Raw genomic sequence first — 18,819 nt, 5'->3', positions numbered from 1 at the left:
TTTTGTGAAGAATGGCTTTATTGTTGCCTATCAGCAAAATTTTCACATGAAAGGGTCAGTTAGTGTGTAAAGCTCTCCAGTGTCACACAAATATCCTGCCAGTTTCCAGATCACAGAGCATATTCTCAATTGGTAAAAGAAGTTGTCCTTTGCTCTAGAATTGGTTTAGGATTTGGGTCTGTATTTCCCTCCCTGCTGGGTGTCAGGTGGTCCATGGTGAGTTTTCTCCCCAGGGGTGAGGCAGGCTCTGGGACCTTGGCACTGCTCTATCTGCAGGCTTGGTGCAGAGGCCAGAGCTTTTCAGGTGTTTGTGTTTTGGGACACCCTTGGCAATGTGTGTTACAGGCTCATAGTCAGTGTGACCATGGAAAAATCAGTGGTGCTGAGCGCCTAAATCTGAAACCAATCCATTTTTTTGTTAGCAGAGACAAGAATATTTCTAAATCCCAGTGCTTTACACACTTGCATTAATCTCAAACAGCTGCATCAGCTGGTGTCTGAGTTAGTTGCTGGGATTAAGCTGTCCTTTCAGAAATTGCACAACTGTTGCAATTAATTCCTCCTTTGAACAATTAATTTCAGAGGCCAGTCACCACCCTGATCCTGCATGTATGGGATTTCCTGGCCTTCCTTTAGGGGCCTTGTTCCCTTGAAGCCAAGTCTGCTTGGAAATACTCACCAGATGCAGCTGGCTTTTTGTTTCTTTAAAGCTTAGCAGCTTTAAAGCATGGGGTGACCATGGGGAGAACTAAAGACAGAGAGAGGACTTGGGATTGAAGGACCTCCTTTGCATTGCAAGAGAATTCCCGTTGTATGGATGCCAGGGAAGCTGTTGACTTCTGGCATGAGGGAGCCATAAGGGTTGATTTAGATTAGATATAAGGAGGGTGGGCAGGCCCTGGCACAGGGTGCCCAGAGAAGCTGTGGCTGCCCCACCCCGGCAGCGTCCAAGGCCAGGCTGGACAGGGCTTGGAGCAACTTGGGATCATGGAAGGTGTCCCTGCCCATGGCAGGAGGTGGAATGGGATGGGCTTTAAGGTCCCTTCCAACCCAAATCATTCTGGGATTCCATAATTCTGTCGTGGGGAGTGAGGGACAGGAAAGTGAGTGATTTCTTGAGGTAGCATGGAAAGAGCACAGATCCTGGTGTGTACAGAAGTATGCACACACATACATCTGTGAGTCATTCACTTGGACTTGGAAGACCACTGAAGGTTTTAAAATCAGTGCTGCTGCCAGCAAAATCCATTATCCACAGCTGCTGAAGGGCACGGGGGAAGAGTTAGAGGGGAGCCCTGTGTGCTGCATTCCTGTGCTGTGAGGTCCTGTTCTTGTACAGCTGCCCAGCCTGGGAAGCAGCGCTGCTCCTGTTGCTGGTTCCATGCTCCCACGCAGATCCCTGCCACCCATCTGGGCCCAGGTGGCCTGGGGACCAAGTTAAAATAAAAAACAAAAGAAGGTATTTCCAAAAATCTGTCCTTAATTAAGGAAACCCTAGAACAAATGCCAAGTCCCTACAAAGCCAAAAATCTTATACATACGTTAGAATTTTGGCAGCTTATTTAAATGCTTAAGCAGTTCTTTGAACTTAGGCTGAATGTTCAGGCCCTGCCTATGAAGTGTGTGAGCATAATTGTGCTAAAATAAGTGATTTAGATGGTTTGGATCTATCCAGAGTCTCTGGACTACATTGTTACTGTGTTATTCCTGATCCCATGGGTACCTGGGAGATCTGAGATCCCCAGTTTCAGATTCACAGATGTGAGGTAGGGCTGGCAGACCTGAAAACCATCTATTACCTGAGTCTCATCTCTGCTGGATGAGCAGGAGCCGTATCTGCTTGTCAGTGGGGAAGTGTTTGGAGGGATACAAGGAGCCCTGCTTGGTTTGTTGCTTTTTTGTGATGGTCCTGGGTAGGCAAACACAGAATAGTTGACAGTAACTCCATTTAAAGTCATACAATAGACTAATCAAATGGTTTAGGTTGGAAGAGACCTTAAAGCTCATCTTATCCCACCCCCTGCCATGGACAGGGACACCTTCCACTAGACCAGGCTGCTCTAAGCCCCATCCAGCCTGATCTTGGATACTTCCAGGGGTTTAATCTATGGTAAAAACAGACATTTTCACAGCTGAAATTAAATCTTTCTTACTGTGCTTCAGAAGTGTTTTGCTTCTGTCTTGTTTTGAGTTTTTTTCCTTCCTCTTTAGGATCCATCCCTTCTCTTCCAGTCTCTTCTAGTGCACTGATCCTAGTTAAGGTAATTCATCCCTGGCTCACAGTGGAAACTGCCACTTCAGTGGGGGGGTTTTATTCTGACTTGGTTTTCTAAGCCTGGCAGCTTTCAGCCAAAAAGAGCAGGGAGAAATGACTTGTCTGTTACTTTATTTACCACTTGTTTTGGGAAAACTAAATCCAAATTTATGTTTGACTCATATTAGGGCTCTGTGGCTGGACTCTGCTTTCTCAGTTATTTTTGGCCGGGCTGATCTCACACCCAGCATGAGCAGGGCAGCCTGGGTGACAGGAGCTCAGCTCCACTCAGACCAGGAGCTCTTGGGGCTGCCTCAAGAGACTGAAAGCCAAAGGCTTTTATGCAGGATCTAAATTCAGAGGTTAAAACTCCCATCCTGTGCTCTGTTCATTGTGTGTTGTGGAAAAAAGCATGGGGCTGCTGGAGTCAATTATTAATAGTGGCTGGATGAAGTGGTGTGGATTTTTCCAATGCTCTGGGGTCTGAAATCCCTGGAGTCTCCCCAGAGCACTAGGGAACCCCCTGGGCAGTGCCTGTTCCTGCTGGCTCAGCTCAGAAGGTGCTCAGGAGGATGCTGAGTCCTGCTCTGAGGGCTGAACTTTGTCCTAGAACATTTGAGCACCTCTGTTAGCACAAGTTGTGGAACAGCACACAGAAATGTGCTTTCTCCATCACTTTGGTGTGAGCTGTTACCTCTCTCTGAATGTTTTATTGCTGCTCAGCTCTCAGGAAAAGGGCCAAGGGGAAGTACTGGTGTTTTGTCCCCAGTTTCTGTGTAACAGTTGTTGGAAATGATCTCCTAACAGGCTTTCCATTGACTTGGGGTTTTGCTTTGGAGGAGACCCTGTGGGTTTAGGGCACATGGCCATCCATGGCTCTTGCTTCAGTGGAACTCAATATTGGACCACATCCCATAGCAGGCCTCGTGGGTGAAGTGAACCCCTGGCTACAGGCAGAGAGGAACCAAGGGAGACAGTTTACATGGCTATCCCTGGGGCTTTGTGGAATTTGGCTGCATTCACAACTTAGTTCTGCAAGCAGCAGGGACCCTGGAAAACCAAGTGCATCCTCCTCCTGTGAACCATTTTCAGTGCAACCCCAGCATCAGCAGCCTCCTGACCACTGTAATCCTCTGTGTGTTCTCAGCAGAGTGATGGGAAGGGCCCACTGGAACCTGGGTGTGCAGATTTGGCTCTCACAGCCATAAAGGGTGAACCCAAAACCCTCCTCGAGCCCAGCAGTCTTCAGAGCACTGACAGAAAGGGAAAGGAAAAAACAGCAAAAGCTCCTTACAGCTTTTGTTTTTGAAAGCAGGCTGTCTCCAGCCAGTCCTCGCTCAGCTCTGCAGTGCTTATAAGTGAAGCACTGACCCCTGTTTGAAGCTGTCCTTCCCACCCTGTTTGCTGAAGGGAGAGGGTGGTAAATGTTAAATTCAGTAGGAAAATTACTGCTGGGCCCTGGCTGTGGAGTTTGCCTCAGCTTGTGCCTCAGCATAACCCCATACTCTGACAAGCCAGCAGCACACAGGATGCATTTTGTCCTCTAGTACTTTTCCTATGCAGATGGTGAAGGTGAAAATTTTCTCCTCTGACCCAGTGCCTGAGGTAAATGAACTAAATAGCTTGGAAGAATAGGCCAGAGTGTGGAGAAGTAAAAAAGGGGGAATTGTTATTTTTCATTCCCTTTTTGGGGAGGAAAAGAGGAGAACAAGCATCAAAGCCTAAATTAACTCACCCTTGCAAACATAATTTGAGGGGACATTATCAAGCTAAAAATACGAGCAGTTTGTAAAAGGAGCTGTTTTCTGCATGTGCTGCTACTCACATTACTTAATTAAAACAGAAGGTGCTTAACATGGTGCTTTGATTTTCCACTGTACATGATCCATGAGTTTTTTGGGAGGGGGTACTTTGCTGAGCATGAACAATGAGGGCTTGTGTCCATGGTACGACTCCTGGGTAAAGCCAAAATAAATATTGAAGTGGTCGTAGTTCTGTCGACATAAGCCCCTGTACGAACATTCTCACTCAAACTTTTCAAAAATGTAACTTCTGTTTATTGGAAATGGGTTTAAATCTGAGTGGAAAAAGCTGCCATGTTACTGGAATAGAGGTGTCCATCTAGAGGTATGTTCTGGTCTATTTATTGAACTTTCTTTTCTGAAAAGAGTGGGATGGATTCATTCTTTTCCTCTATTTTTTCCCTAGTTGTGTTGCACAGGCTTTAGGTTGTAAATCTTGTAGGGGACCTTTTTTCTTTAATTAAATCCTAGATATTTTTAATCAGCTCTTGAAAATGGTGTTGCTGATTCACTCAAAAAACGGGATTTGAACCTGGTGCAAGCTCAGCGATATTGCTGATAGACTCCCACGCAGATAATAGTGCTGTGCTTACCAACTTGCTTTCAGAAAATAAAGCTAAAAATCCAGGCACTGCCTTAGTCTAAGGGCCATGTGAGCTGAGTGGAACTGGGTTACAGTGATGTACTCTCTTCATCCTGTCAAGTGTGGATCATGGACCAGTATGGATAAAGGATGGAATAGAAACACTTTTCCAGGACAAGCATGTGGGCAGAGATGATAGCATCTCTTGTGTGGCGTGTTCTCACCAGTGAACTGAAGTCTTAGCCATGTACTTGGCTTCTTGAAATGCTACAGAGTGCTACAGAAGAAGTGTTTATAATGTGGAGTGTCCTGATGTGCCTTTCAGGGCTTGAGGAGCTCTTGCTCCCAGTGAGAAGTCCTGCTCACATTTTAATTAGCTTGTTTTTCTTGTGCAGAGGTTGTCATTTCAAAAAAAAAAAAAAAAAAAGAGGAAAAAAAGAGGGAAAAATAAAGTACATGCCTGTTTTTCCACACAGTGCTATTGCAAACACCAGAGTTATTTTTCTGAGGGGAAAGGTGGACTGGTTCAGATACTACAAAAAAGAGTCAGTGCTGATACTGTTTTATCTTAAATTAATTATTCTGTAACAAATAGTGATAATTGCTTTTGTAATGGCTCGGGTTGTTTTGGGGGGAGGTTGGTTTGGTTTGGATCTTTTTTGGTTGGGTTTTTTGAGCTGAAAGCTGGAAGAACAAAGGTTTGCCAAACTGCTAGTCATAGGACGTGTTTCATCCAGGGTGGAACAGACTTTATTGCCTTTGAGGGCTTTTGGGCTTAGAAATGCTGCTGGGTGGATAGTCCTGGAGAGAGCTGTCCCTCCTTTGTGCCAGAGCCTTGGCTGCTCCATGCCTCTGAGAGGTCCAGTGGGATGTGGATTTACCTTCTGTGTCTCACCATGACAGCCTGGGCACTAAAGTCATAGAATAATGGAATGGTTTGGGTTGGAAAATGCCATTTTCTTCCTGCAGATTCCTTGTGGGTAGAGCTAGAGATCCCTTCAGCTCCATGTGCTTGTCTTGCTTCTGGCTGGAGGATGTTGGCTGACAGTGTCATCCAGGGTGAATTTTGTCAAGGGCCTGCTGCCCCACCAGGAGCAGGATGGGGTACTCCAGGTATGATGGGAAGAGCATCCTTCACCCCCCTTGTTGTGCTTAGGGAGGCAGAGGTCTTCCTCTAACTCTGCCAATTGCTGTCATTCAACTTCAGGGTTTCTTCTGCTAGTCAGAGATTTGGGCTTTGTGTAGCAACTCTGAGCCACTGAGGAAACAGCTTTCCATCATGGTAATCCTTTTCTCTGAGGCTGGATGACTCTTTGTTTTCATGTTGTCACAGAAATTTGTGTTCATTTGAGAGCTCTGGGTTTCTATTGCACAGCCCTGCAAACAGCTCTCCATCTAAAATATTTTGGGCTAGTGTGTGCACAAAGTTGAATGGAGAAGGATCTCCAGGCTGAGATGGGAGCAGCCAACATAAAACTGAGATTAGTTTGACATGTATGCAGCTGGAGCTTCCCCTTTCCCTGCCCAGACCACAGCAAATCCTTTCACGTGTTCCCATTGATACCGTGTGAGGTCAGAAGGACTGGGATGAGGTTAGAAAGAATGGGATGAAGCTTGCTGAGGGAAAGGGGCATGTGGAGCTGACTCTGTGAGAGCTGTGTGCTTACTTTAAGGTGTCTCCATGGTCCTTAAGGCTGGTCTGGACCTGGAAAAGAGGATGTTGTGGGATGAGCTGCAACATTCCCCAGGGTGACCACTGTCCTCTTGGCCTGGTTTGTGTGATGCCCAGTTGCATTGTGGCCCCAGTGACACCTTCTTGGTGCCACTGCAGCTCCAGTGACGACCATGAACATGAAGCCATTTCCCCAGGTCTCTGGTATTTTAGGAATTCTGGAGCTGTTTGCTGACTGTGCAGCTGGAACGTGGGAGGAAGGCAGAGTGAGACCTGTGAAATGCCTTGGTGGCTGTGGGAGCCCAAGGAAGTGTGTAAAAATGGGCTCCAGGGGATGAGCTTCATCCATAAAACCCGTGGAGCAAGTTGGACTTACACCAAGTTGGTGCTGAGACTTTTCTAGTGCAGTTTGAACATCATTGCAAACTAGATCTGCAGTGCAGCATGAGTCAGGGTCGTGGAGTAAAGCAAACCCTGAAGCCATGACTAAGTCCAGCCTTGCTCTGTCACAGGAGAGCAGTTAATGACACAGGAGCCAACCTCTAACACTTGCTGAACTTTCACTATTTATTGTTTCAGCAGACATGAATAAATATGCAACAAATAAGCCTCCTGGCCTTAAGTGATTGGGGTGTTCTGGCTATAAATAAACTGAAAATCCAAGTTCTCAGTTCTTTTTTACTTTAAAGCAGGCTAGACCCCATGGGAATGGTATGTTCCTGTTGCACAAACTGAAAAGGGTTCATGTCCTGGTTTTCATCTGTAGGGTCATACAGTGACTTGAAGTGGAGGTATTTTCCTGAAATAGCTTTGGAGTAGCTGTAGGGTTTGGGATGTGGCTCCTTTCTGCATGTCCTCCCTTGGCTACAGGGAACTCTGGCTTTAAGTAGGGTGGAGGATGTTCTGGGAAGTGCCTTTGGGTCCGTGGAGCTGGAGGATAAAACAAGAAATGTATAGCAGTTGAGGGGAGCTTCCAGCAACCTCCCTCAGTGATATTCCACGCTGGCTTTGCTGTCTGCACCAAACCTTGTGGGAATATTTTTACTCCCAGGGGAATATGAAGGGATTATAAATTCCCAGTGAGCTTGGTGAGCTGTGCCCTGCCACAGGACTGTGCTTTCCTGCCCATTCTAACTAGGAAAAATGAGCAGCCCTTCCAGTGGCAGGAGTTAGTGGTGGGATCTGGCACAGCCCCATGCTGGGGGTGCAAAGGGAAGGCACTGGGGAGGAGCAGCTGGGATGGGACTTGGCTCACTTGTCCTGTGAAGCCTTGAGCATCCCAGGCAGAGAGCAGCTCCCTCTGGGAGCATCTCCATGGGATTGCTGTCAGGGATGTGAATCTGTGCCTCCTGTTCCAGGCTGTTTAGCTCAGCCCTGAGGGAAAAAAAACATTCTTCAGCAAGCACTGTGTCCCTCCCCTGCACTAAAGGCACATTTTAGTCATTTGTTTCAGTTATGACATGGTTCTTTTGTCAGCCCACGGGCTTTGTGTCGTTCCCCTTTCCACAGTGGTGGTCTCAGTTGCCAGCTGGGGTTAAACCTCTTCTGTGTCTTGTCTTTTTTGGTGGCTGGACTGGACAGAGGGCTCCCTGGGAAAGCAGGGGATTAGGCAAAGTCACAAACCTTGTGCTAATGTGCTTCCTTTGCTCTTGCTTTGCCAGGGCAGCCACTGACCACAACATTGACAACACCACAGCAATCCTCAGGGAGTGGCTGAAGAATGTGCAGCACCTGTACCACGATGTGGAGTGGAGGCCCATGGAGGAACCCCCGTGAGTACCTGGGAGGTTGCACAGCCCAAATTCCTGTGGTTTTCTGTTTCCAAACCAGGAGCTGGTACTAAATGTCCAAGCGTTAAAATGTGGATTGTTTACTTTCTGGAGTCTGTCCTATTAAAATTGTATTCTTAGGGAAAAAGGTGAGGTAAGGTCTCTGTAGCAAGGTCTCTGACTTCAGTGAAGCACCTCATGCAGAATTTTGTGGAAGAAACTATTTTCCATTCAGTTATTTAGCATCTGTCACTGCTCTCTTTGTACAGTAAACAAATTATGTCAAGAGCTACAGGGAATTAAAATTCTCATTCTTTATTTGCAAGGAAGCAGAGAAATTACAGCCCATTCCATAGCATCTGTGAAAGCTCTGACACATCAAATATTCAGTAAGTGCTGAGCCAGAGAACTAGATTTAATGGCACAATGGCACATATTATGCCTTACATGATTTTCAGGACAATTGCTTTGAAATATGGTGTATTGGGTTTTTATTACTTTAATTTTTACTTATTTTTAAGATTAGCTGCTCCTGGGTTTGTCCTGTTTTCAGTTTCTTCCATCAAGGAAAATTACATCAATTTCCCCTTCCTTTAGGCTTGCTTTTATATTCGAGTTCCTCACTGCAGTGATGAGGGAGTTTGTGGAACAAACCCCAGGGAGTGCTGGTTTAATTGACATTTTTAATCCTTTCATTTGATTTGAGTTTCCTTCATCCTGCCAAGCTTTGCTTAAGTTCTGCAAAAAGCTTTTGAAATTCTTAGCTCCTTCCCTGACTTATGCTGGCACTGTTTCAAAGTCCTGGATTTTTATTCCTCATTGGGATCTGCTCCTGAGTTCCCTTCATCTTTGTTGAAAAGCCATTGCTTTTGGAGCTGATCCGGAAGGCAGAGCCGTGCGTGTGACTTTGCTGCTGTGCTGGGGCTTGTGGGGTATTGGGAGATTCAGGGGCTGCTCCTGGGATGTGTTAGCAGTTCCTAATAATGCCCAGAGCCCCAGGGGAGGCCAGGCTGCCTTCATCCTCACATCCCAGCCCTGCTGGTTCTGCTGGGCCGAGGGGAGCAGGGTTGGCAGCCTAGCAGAGGGCAGATGAGTTTGTACCCCAGGTCAGGCAGGGTCAGGGAGCTGCAGGTGGGTTTGGAGGGTCCCTTCTCCGCTGCCACAGCAGCTCCTGCCCTGGGTGGTGTGGTCAGAAAACTGGCACTGCTTTTTCTCTGGTGCCTTCTGTGCTTTGTATTATAGATATATATATGTATATATACAGTCACTTTGTATTTCTTTTCTAGGTCTTACCCAGAAGAAATTGGGCCCAAGCATTGGCCAAGCTCTCGATTCACTCACGTGATGAAGCTGCGACAGGCTGCCCTGCGCACTGCCCGGGAGAAGTGGTCAGACTATATCCTGGTAAGCACGAGGTTTGCTTTATTATCTGGCCTCAGGTAAAAGCTTTCCAGGTGCTCATTGGGTACTGGGGGCTGTCAAAAAGTTTTCTCTCCAGCTAAAGACAGGTTGAGATATCGTGGGTCATTTCTTGGTCTGGTGAGCCAGAGACTTTGCAGTGAAGGAGGTGAGTCCTGGCTTAGTTTGGCGCTTTCTCCACAGGCATCAGGATTTAACTCAGTCCTGGTGGTGAGGGATACCTGCAAGGGTCCCCCAGATTGAGCCCCCACCTGATGAAATGTAAGGGAAATAGTTGTGCAGAGAAGTGGGAAGATGCTGCCTTTGGTCACTGTGAGGAGGGTGTTCCCAAAGCCTTCAAGCAAGGTGAGGTGTGAGGGCAGTTGAGGAGTTGTTTTTGATGCTTTTCACAGAACGAACTCATCCTGAATTTCCAGTGATGTTATTTTCCCTGGCAGGTCCCTGGTCCATGTGCTGGCATGGGGTTGTATGGAGCCAGGGAAGCTCTCTGCCCATCTCATTGCTGTGCCCAGGAGCAGCTGCCCCCAGGTTTTGCCCTAGGGAGTCAAACCCACCAGCTCACTGCTTTTAGGGTGTTTTTTTGCTGACCTCATGGAATAATAAAGTTGCTAAGGCTGGAGAAGGCCTGAGATCTCTGAGTCCGGTTGTTGACCTGCCATGTTCACCATTAAGCCACATTCCCAGGTGCCAGATGCACAGATTTTTCAAACACTTCCAGGGGTGGTGACTGCACCCCTGCCCTGGACAGCCTATTTCAATGCCTGGCCATTCTTTTAGAAAGATGTTTTGCTAATATCCAAGCTAAACTTTCCATGTGCAGAGCCCAAACCTCCTGGCTGGCCCCTCCTGTCAGGAGCTGTGCAGAGCCAGAAGGTCCCCCCTGAGCCTCCTTTTCTCCAGGCTGAGCCCCTTCCCAGCTCCCTCAGCCACTCCTGGGGCTCCAGCCACTTTCCCATCACCGTTCCCTTCCCTGGACACGCTCCAGCCCCTCATTGTGCCCTAGCAGTGGCAGCACAGGGGACGGGCACTGCCCTGGGCCTGTGTCAAGTGTCTCTGGCTGCCTCATTCCCAAGAAAGCATCAGGGCAATCATATTGTTTCATCTGGTAACAGGTTGTTTTTCCTCTTCCTTCTCTAGTTTACTGATGCAGATAATTTACTGACCAACCCAGAGACCCTGAACCTGCTGATAGCAGAAAACAAGACCCTGGTGGCACCGATGCTCGAGTCCCGCTCCCTCTACTCCAACTTCTGGTGTGGCATCACTCCCCAGGCAGGTGACCTCCTGAAGGGTGCTGGGGGCTGTGTGAGTGGTGTCCTCCAGGGGCTCCTGCCCCTGTCTCTGGAGCAGCAGGCATCCTTCCCGTTCCCTGGGCTTTCCCATCTGCTGCTCTAGCCTTCTTCTGAACAGCAGCTGCTGTAGCTCTTGAGGTGTTGTTAGCATGTGGTATGATCCCACACAAACCATACTGATAAACAGATCAGAAATGTTTTAAGGTGGTTCTGTGTTTCTGTAATGGCCTTAAAACCCTTGGTGCATAATTTTAGGCCAGTTTTTTTATATAGTGATGCTAATCCAAGAGGAATTTGCTTTTCTTTCCACAGATCTCCATTGTGTCTAAGTTATCTTTCTCATCTATGAACAAGATTTTTGAAGTGGGGCAACATCCTTTGCCTTGTAGGGAGTGTGTGTGCTGAAGTGTGCATGTAACAGGTACTGGTGCTGAGCCTAAAAATTAGAGTTTCATGTTACCTTTTCAGTGTTACCTTTTAATGTTACTTCTGACCCACGTAACAACTGCATTACGTCAGAGCACAGGTTCATCTGCAGATGTCTAGGGAATAGTATAAGGGTAGGGCAAAAATGTTACTTCCCCAAAATACTTTTCTTTCCTCTGGCAATCCCCTTCTGGGTTTTTGAGGAATATATTTGTCTTTAAAGCTCTCAGTGATTTTTTTTTTATTATTATTCTACAGAAATCCCTGTCTGAATCTATTTTTTGGCACCCACACCGTTTTCTGGCAAAGAGTTCCACAGTTCAGACTGCATAATTGGATAAAAAATAGCAGGAAAAGGTCCCAAACTTTCCAAATTCTTGGGAAGTAAATAGAGAAATAAGAAAGGGGGTGTGACGAGGTGTGTTTACTTGTTTCACTTGGGTTTGTTTGCTTTGTTTGAAAATGGAGATATAAACTTGATAGCAAAGGTATCGATTGTACTTTAAGTTTTTAAGGCTGAGTCTAGAGTCAGCCAGGTTTTCCACTGGGGTACCTCAGCCCTGCTTCCCAGGCTGAAGTGGATCCCTGCCCATGTGCCAGCCCCAGCCCTACCTCTCCAGCAGGAAGTTGCCACCATTGCCAGCACTATCTGAGAAAAGGGGAGAGGAAAACCAGCAAAGGCATCTTGCAAAATTTGGTTAAAAAAAAAAAAATCCTGCTGGAGTGAACAGGAAAGTTCTTCCTTTATTTTTCCTTTTCTCTTGCTTCTCCATGCGGTTCCAGGGCTTTGTGTGCTCAGCCTTGCTCTCCCAGGGGACCTGGGGAGGGAATCACAGCTGGAGCACATCCTGAACCACAGCCTCCCCCCAGCCCAGAGCCACAGCGAGCCAAGCCCAGCTCCAGACAGGCTGACATTTATCTGTCACCGAGCAAACTTTGGGAGGGGCAGCAGTGTGGGGGAGTCTGAGCTCTCTTTGCCTACACGTGATTTATGAGCAGGGGACAGGCCCAAAAACCCAGGGTGAGCCACTGGAGGAGGAAAGATGAGTGTCCAACATCTTCACTTGTGGGCATTCTCAGGGGTCTGTTAAAGGGTGGGTGTGTTAACCCTTCCTTTGGTGGGAATGCCAGTCACATCTCTTCCCATCTGCTCCTTCATGTGGCAGTCAGGATGGCCGTGTTTGGGATATCCCATCCTCACAGTATGGTCACAGTGTACCCAAAAGGCAGAGGGAGATGGCAGATCCATAACCAGGCACACTGCACCACGCTGTGGCCCCACACAGCCCAGGGCAGAGCAGTTCTGTTGGCTTTTGCTCAGCCAGTGCCTGAATGTGCATGGAAAAGAGAACAGAAATGGAGCTTTAACTTCTTCTGATGACTCATTATTTCTGTAAAGCCCAGAATCTGCTCTGGATTCAGCCCTCCAGATGTCAGTTTGATGCTCTAGGGTTTTCTTCCTGGAGGAATTAATTGTATTTATTTCCACATGAGCCACACACTGTGGGTATTGCACCCAGAGTGCTGGAAGTCTGGGGGAGCTCCTGGGTACAGGGAATTACCCAGTGCCTCCCTACACAGAGTCAGGAGTGAGTATCCAACCTGCTTGCCCCAGGATGGAGGAAGCAGGGATTCTTACACAGCTGATGGAGACTGAGATGTTGCCTTCACTGCAGTGACAACAAATTATTCATTTTAAAGATATGGATAGGATATAATTTATGGATAAAATTAATGTGCAGGTCCTACTCTCTGAGGTAGTAAATGGACTTCGTGCTTGTTGAACGTGGAGGATGTCATGGATGCTCAGCAGCTTCCAGGATCAGGCTGGAGAGTCTAAGCACAAAAAGGGTTTTGAAGAACCAGGAGAAAATAGTCTGAGATTTGAAGTTCCATTGCAGGGGAATTTTGCAGTGGAAAGGTTGGGCTCTCCAAGAGCTCCTATAAAGTAGGCAGAAGGTCAATCTTTAATTTTGGGGATGAAGACTGTTTCTAAATACTTGGCTGAGCCATTTCCAGATGGGAGCCACTGAAAAAGCTGAGAGTTGAGCCCTGGTGAACCTCTGCTGGAGCTCTGGGTGTGAGCTTTAGCTAAGGAACAGCTTTGAAACAGGAATGTCTTGTGACAACAGCCCCCTCTTTGTGGTTTCAGGGCTACTACAAGAGGACCTTGGAGTATCCCCTGATTCGGGAGTGGAAGAGGATGGGCTGTTTTGCTGTCCCCATGATCCATTCCACGTTCCTCATTGACCTGAGGAAGGAGGCCTCTGCCAAGCTGGCCTTCTACCCCCCACACCAGGACTACACCTGGAGTTTCGATGATATCATGGTCTTTGCCTTCTCCAGTCGCCAAGCAGGTGTGTCCAGGGCCTCTGCTGGGGAGGGCTCACTCCTAGAGACACACAGACCTCGCTGCAGGTTCACAGCCCAAAAGTTCTGGGTGGACTTCCATGTGGAGTTCAGACCCTGTTCCCTTTCCTCTCTGGGATCCCGTCAGGGATAACCAGCAGCAAGTGACTGGAAAGGCAGTTTTGGATTGCTGCTTGTTTCAGAGGATGTGGGAGCTGTTCTTGGGATGGGGCAATATTTCAGAGACAAAACATGTGATTCCACCCTTGGTTTGTGTCACAGCAGGTGAACAGAGGTGGGTGCTGGCAGAGTGGAAGGTGATCCGGGGGTGAGGTGTCTTAAGTTACCACTTCCAAAAGATCCATGAGGAGAGGGGTGAGGACAAGAGACTCTTCTTAAAACATGAGATCCTAGAACAGTTGAGGTTAGGAGGGACCTTACAGATCATCTCATTCCACACCCTGCCATGGGCACAGGCACCTTCCACTAGACCAGGTTGCTCCAAACCCTGTCCAGCCTGGCCTTGGGTACTTCCAGAGAGAGGAAATCTCTGGCTATTGATGTTTAAATAGAGCTCCAGGTGTTGCTGAGACATCACTGTCTCTTTAAGTGCCTTGTGCTGCTGCTGTTCATGCTTGTGGTGAGGATGTTTAGTCCCATTTATTTCTGGAGAGTGGCTCTTGGGAGTGTCCTGTCTCCAGCAGAGTCCAGGCTGCCAGCCCTGTGTGTAGCAGTGTCAGAGCCGAAGGGGGCTCCCGGAATGCAATGGCCATCTGTGTTGTTCTTTGCCTGCTGTGTTGAAAAGGGAAAAGTTTGGGGCATTATAAGGAAAAAGGGATTGGTGAAACCTCAGCAGCACCCATAAGTGCCTTCTGTTCAGAAGTGAGTGGGTTGATGCCTCGGTGGGGTGAATTATCAAGGAAGAGTTGTTCATGAATCCTCTGAATGATGTGCAGTTGGTGCTCCCTGTGCTCTGCAGAAGATGTAAAGGGGAGCAGGAAGGGCTGCTCTTGGGAACAGGCAGGCAGGGAGCAAACCAAGTGAAGAATGGTTGCTATTGTTGTTCTGCAGGCTGAGCCTCCCTTCCCACTGATCCCAGAGCAGCACAGCAGCCACCATCTGCCTGTAGCTTCCCTTTCAGTGGTGGGTCTGGTTGGCAGGTCTTGATAGCACCAAAAATGATGTTGTTGTCTTGGCAGACTGAGCAGGGCGTTCTCAAAGTCAGCTGCGAGAGGATGAGGAGTGTCAGATAAGATCAATGATGGAGGAGAGGCAGCAAGAGCTGAAATTGGAGCCCTTGGGAGGCAGAGGTGAGAAGTGAATTGCAGAGCAGCTTCAGGATCCTGACTTTCAGGGTCAGGACATGAGTGCAGAATCACAGAGTCAAGACCCCCAAGGCCATTCAGTCAGTATTCCCCAGCCCTGCCCAATCCAGCACTGAGCCATGTCCCCAAGTACTATGTCTTGGCTCCAGAGTAGCGTTGAGGTTTAAGTTTGGGGAGCAAAGCAGGCTACTTGGAATCTACCCTTCCACTTCTTCCCTCTGACACCTGTCCCAGAAGTGCAGCCTCCAACCCATGCGCATTAGCTCCAGCTGCTTCAGAAATATTTCAGGGATTCAAACCCATCATTTTTTCCTTCTGTCCCCGAACACTAGCTTTTTCCAGGACTGACCCATGACATGAAAGGTTTTGCTCCAGCTGTCTGGCTTGCTGATCTGCTCAGACTGTTGATTTGTGTCCTGAGCTCAGTTTTGTCACCCGGGATAAAAGGATGACATCCAAGTTCAGAAATGTGAAAAATGTGTGAGCTTCAAGGGAAACTTCTTTTTGGAGTAATTTCACTTACTTTCCCTTAAGTCAGAAATTATACTGGCTTTTGTCCAGGCCAAAAGCTATGCTTAACAAGCCACCAATTTCCAACAGGGAATCTGCTGCTGGAAGCAGCTGTTCTGTGATGCTCCAAAGAGCATCCCGCCTCTGAGAGAGAACGTGGCCTGTGTGGGAGTCCTGAATGTGAACAGAACTCAGAGTGGGTGTGTTATTGCCAGCACTGGACTCTGCAGAGCCCCTTGCACTCACAGGAGAGCTTTTAGCCAGCCAGGTCAGCCTGGAGAAAAGGAGGCTCAGGTGAGAACTTCGAGCCCCTTCCAGTGCCTAAAGGGGCTCCAGGAGAGCTGGAGAGGGACTTGGGACAGGGGATGGACAGGACAGAGGGAATGGCAGGGTCAGATGGGATACTGGAGGAACTGTTCCCTGTGAAGGTGGGCAGCCCTGGCACAGGGTGCCCAGAGAAGCTGTGGCTGCCCCTGGATCCCTGGAAGTGTCCAAGGCCAGGCTGGACAGGGCTTGGAGCAACCTGGGCTAGTGGAGGGTGTCCCTGCCCGTGGGAGGGGTGGAAGATGGGTTTTAAGGTCCCTTCCAACCATTCCATGATTCCATGATCTCCTGAGCTGCTTTTCAGCCTGGGTCTCTGAAGCCCTTGAGCCAGCCAGCAGGAAGGTCTGGTCACAGGGAAGTGGAGACAATTTTTGTTCCTTAATTATAGCTGTGGTTTTAGGATATGACTGTAAATCCTGAACACTGCCTTTAAAAGCCCATTAAGAATAATAATACAAACACCTGTAGTTTTTTTCTATCCTTTGTAGCAATCATTTAACTTTAATATCAAAACAGAGCTGGAGAGTGAGTCCCCCTCCCTACTTTACAGAAGCTTTACCATTTTTTCCCAACAGAGCAGAACACTGGTGTGAATCTGTGCAGATTAAATATGTTCAAGGCAGCGGAAGATAAGAACAGAAATCAGTGAGCCAGATAAGATTAGTTGATAAGATCAGTGCCAAATCCATTAATGTCTGCAGGTAGTAGTTTTTTATTCTGCCATTTACCTAAATTGCAGCTGACAGCTGAATGTGTTTTGGCAAGTAGCATAGCCAGCAATTTACTTGTAGAACTTAAAAGAAGAGAAACACCGGAGTCATTAGTGCCAACAGTTCCACTCTGCTAAAAATACCATGGATTAGGGGCACTAATAGATGAAAGCATCAGCACACCAGGTGGTGTCTGCTTTTCATTTATTTCCTCGAGGGAGGGGGCTGGCTAAGCTTGTTTCATTTTTAAAAAAAAAAAAAAGGACAAAGGCAATTTTTGGCTGGTTGCTTGGGTTCTAGCAGCTTTGATTTGAGTTAATAAAGGACCTTACCAGAACTCAATGAAAAACAAAGGAAATACTTCCTTGGCTTCTCTCTGGATGTGGCTTTTGAGCGTGTTCCCTGATGTGAAAGGCAGAGTTACAGCCAGTGGTGAGCAAATCCTTGTCATCCCAGAGGGAAAAGCGTTCTGCTGATGCTGGGATGTTCCCACTGGGTGAGTCTGTGCCCTGCAAATGCATCTGCTCCAAGGACAGGCTTTGCACCTTCTCTCTGTTTCCCACCTTCAATAAGCAGTTGCAAAAGCTTTTGAGCAGAAGGGTGTTAACATTATCACATCTGTTCTCCTCACTGGTGTCTTGCTCAGGGATTTTCCTTTAATCTTCAGGGCACAGTAAAAATTAGTTCTGGAGAGGAAAGGACTGTGTTTGGTGGTGACTTGGCATTTCAAAGGTTGTTGTAATGTGTATTCCTTAAAGCCTTTGCCAGCACGGGTGAAAATGTGTGACCTTTATTTCCTAGCCAAAACAATAGAAGCAGTGATAAAGAACAGAATGGGTTGAGTTAGAAGGGACCTTAAAGATCACCTCGTTTCAGAGACACCTTCCACAAGCCCAGATTGCTCCAGGCCTCATTCAGCCTGGCCTTGGACATGCCAGGGATCCAGGGGCAGCCACAGCTTCTCTGGGCACCCTGTGCCAGGGCCTCAGCACCTTCGCAGGGAACAGTTCCTCCCCAATATTCAACCTAAACCCACTCTGTTTCATTGGGAAGCCATATCCCCTGTCAGCCCAGGCCCTTGAAGGCTTAGGCAGCCAGTAGGGATTGGTTCTATGAGAGAGGCCACTTGCTGCCAGCCAGGCAAAACAGAAAGTGGAACTGGAATGATTTTGAGTTGTTTGCTTATGAAGCAGAACTTCTTGGGACTGAGGTCCTGGCACGAGTGTGTTTGTGGCTGTGTAGCCACAGAGCAGTGCAATGCCCTGCTAGCAGGCCTGACTGTGGTTTCTGCTTTTCTGTGATCCCCAGGAATTCAGATGTTCGTCTGCAACCGTGAGCACTATGGGTTCCTCCCCATGCCCCTGAAGCCGCAGCAGTCACTGCAGGAGGAAGCTGAGAATTTTGTGCACACCCTGATCGAGGCCATGAGTGAGTTGCTGTGCCTTTGCCATGATGGACCCCCAAGTTATTGCCTGCAGAGCTCTCCTGCCAGCAGCCCAGCTCTCCTTCTCTTGCAAGTCTGCATCCCAACCTGTTTGCTCTAATCTTGTTCTGATACTCAGTTTTCAAAATTTTTTGCCACTTTTCTACCTAGGAGTGTTAATTGCTTCATGGTCAGGTCAACCCCATCCACAAAATCCCTCAACTTCCCCAGACCAAATCCATCTTTCATGTGGAAAAGGCTGCTGCATATCCATGTTTTCTTCCTGATGTCTGTCTGGCACGTAGCCACGTGCTGGCTCTGGCTTTGCCGTGTGCTGCTTCCTGCTGTTCCCATGCTGCAGGGGCTCCTCATCCCAGCTCCAGGGGAGCCCAGCCCGTGAGGGAGACACCTCCAGACACATCATGTCCCCTGCAGGGTGTGCACGGGGGTGACTTTGGGGTCTCTCCTCTCTTTCAGTCGATCGCCCTCCCGTGGAGCCCTCTCAGTACATCTCAGTCCCTCCGAAGCACCCTGACAAGATGGGGTTTGATGAAGTAAGGAGTCTGTTCTGATGGCTATTGTCTTGTCTTCTCACTCATCACCTGATCCTGAACGTCCCTTCCAACTTGAGCCATGCCATGATTCTGTTTTAATCCAGCCAGGAAGAGAAGGCAGAAGTGAGGCTGAAAAACAAGTTAACTCCCCTGTTCTTGTGCTGTTTGCTCTACATATGACTGCAGAGCTGCTTGACCTCCCTTCCATCTGTGCCAGAAATTGGGCCTTTGGGAAAGCTCTCCAGTGGCAGGAGGGAAGGATTTCTCTCACCTGAGAGACACTGGAGAACTGAGAGCAGGTTGGGGATCCAGGCTCACAGCTGAGTTCTGGCCCACCTTGGATACCCCCAGGGATGCAAACCATGCCTGGAGAGGGACGTGCCAGGCTCTGACTGCCTGGTGTCTGT

At 48.1% G+C, this 18,819-nt stretch overlaps 1 protein-coding gene across 1 annotated transcript in view; it reads left to right on the top strand.

Annotated features, from left to right (window-relative positions):
- COLGALT2 (collagen beta(1-O)galactosyltransferase 2) overlaps positions 1 to 18,819 on the top strand; it is a 45,100-nt gene that overhangs the window by 20,319 nt on the left and 5,962 nt on the right. The window contains exons 2-7 of the mRNA XM_030279456.4: positions 7,973 to 8,083; positions 9,367 to 9,484; positions 10,637 to 10,771; positions 13,370 to 13,574; positions 17,744 to 17,863; positions 18,336 to 18,412. Coding sequence (XP_030135316.2) covers positions 7,973 to 8,083; positions 9,367 to 9,484; positions 10,637 to 10,771; positions 13,370 to 13,574; positions 17,744 to 17,863; positions 18,336 to 18,412 — 766 coding nt within the window. The remainder of the gene's footprint in view (positions 1 to 7,972; positions 8,084 to 9,366; positions 9,485 to 10,636; positions 10,772 to 13,369; positions 13,575 to 17,743; positions 17,864 to 18,335; positions 18,413 to 18,819) is intronic.

This window comes from Taeniopygia guttata, chromosome 8 (assembly GCF_048771995.1).
Source record: "Taeniopygia guttata chromosome 8, bTaeGut7.mat, whole genome shotgun sequence".
NCBI lineage: Eukaryota > Metazoa > Chordata > Aves > Passeriformes > Estrildidae > Taeniopygia > Taeniopygia guttata.
Note: the sequence above shows the minus strand (reverse complement) of the source record. Positions and strands in the feature narration are given on the sequence as shown.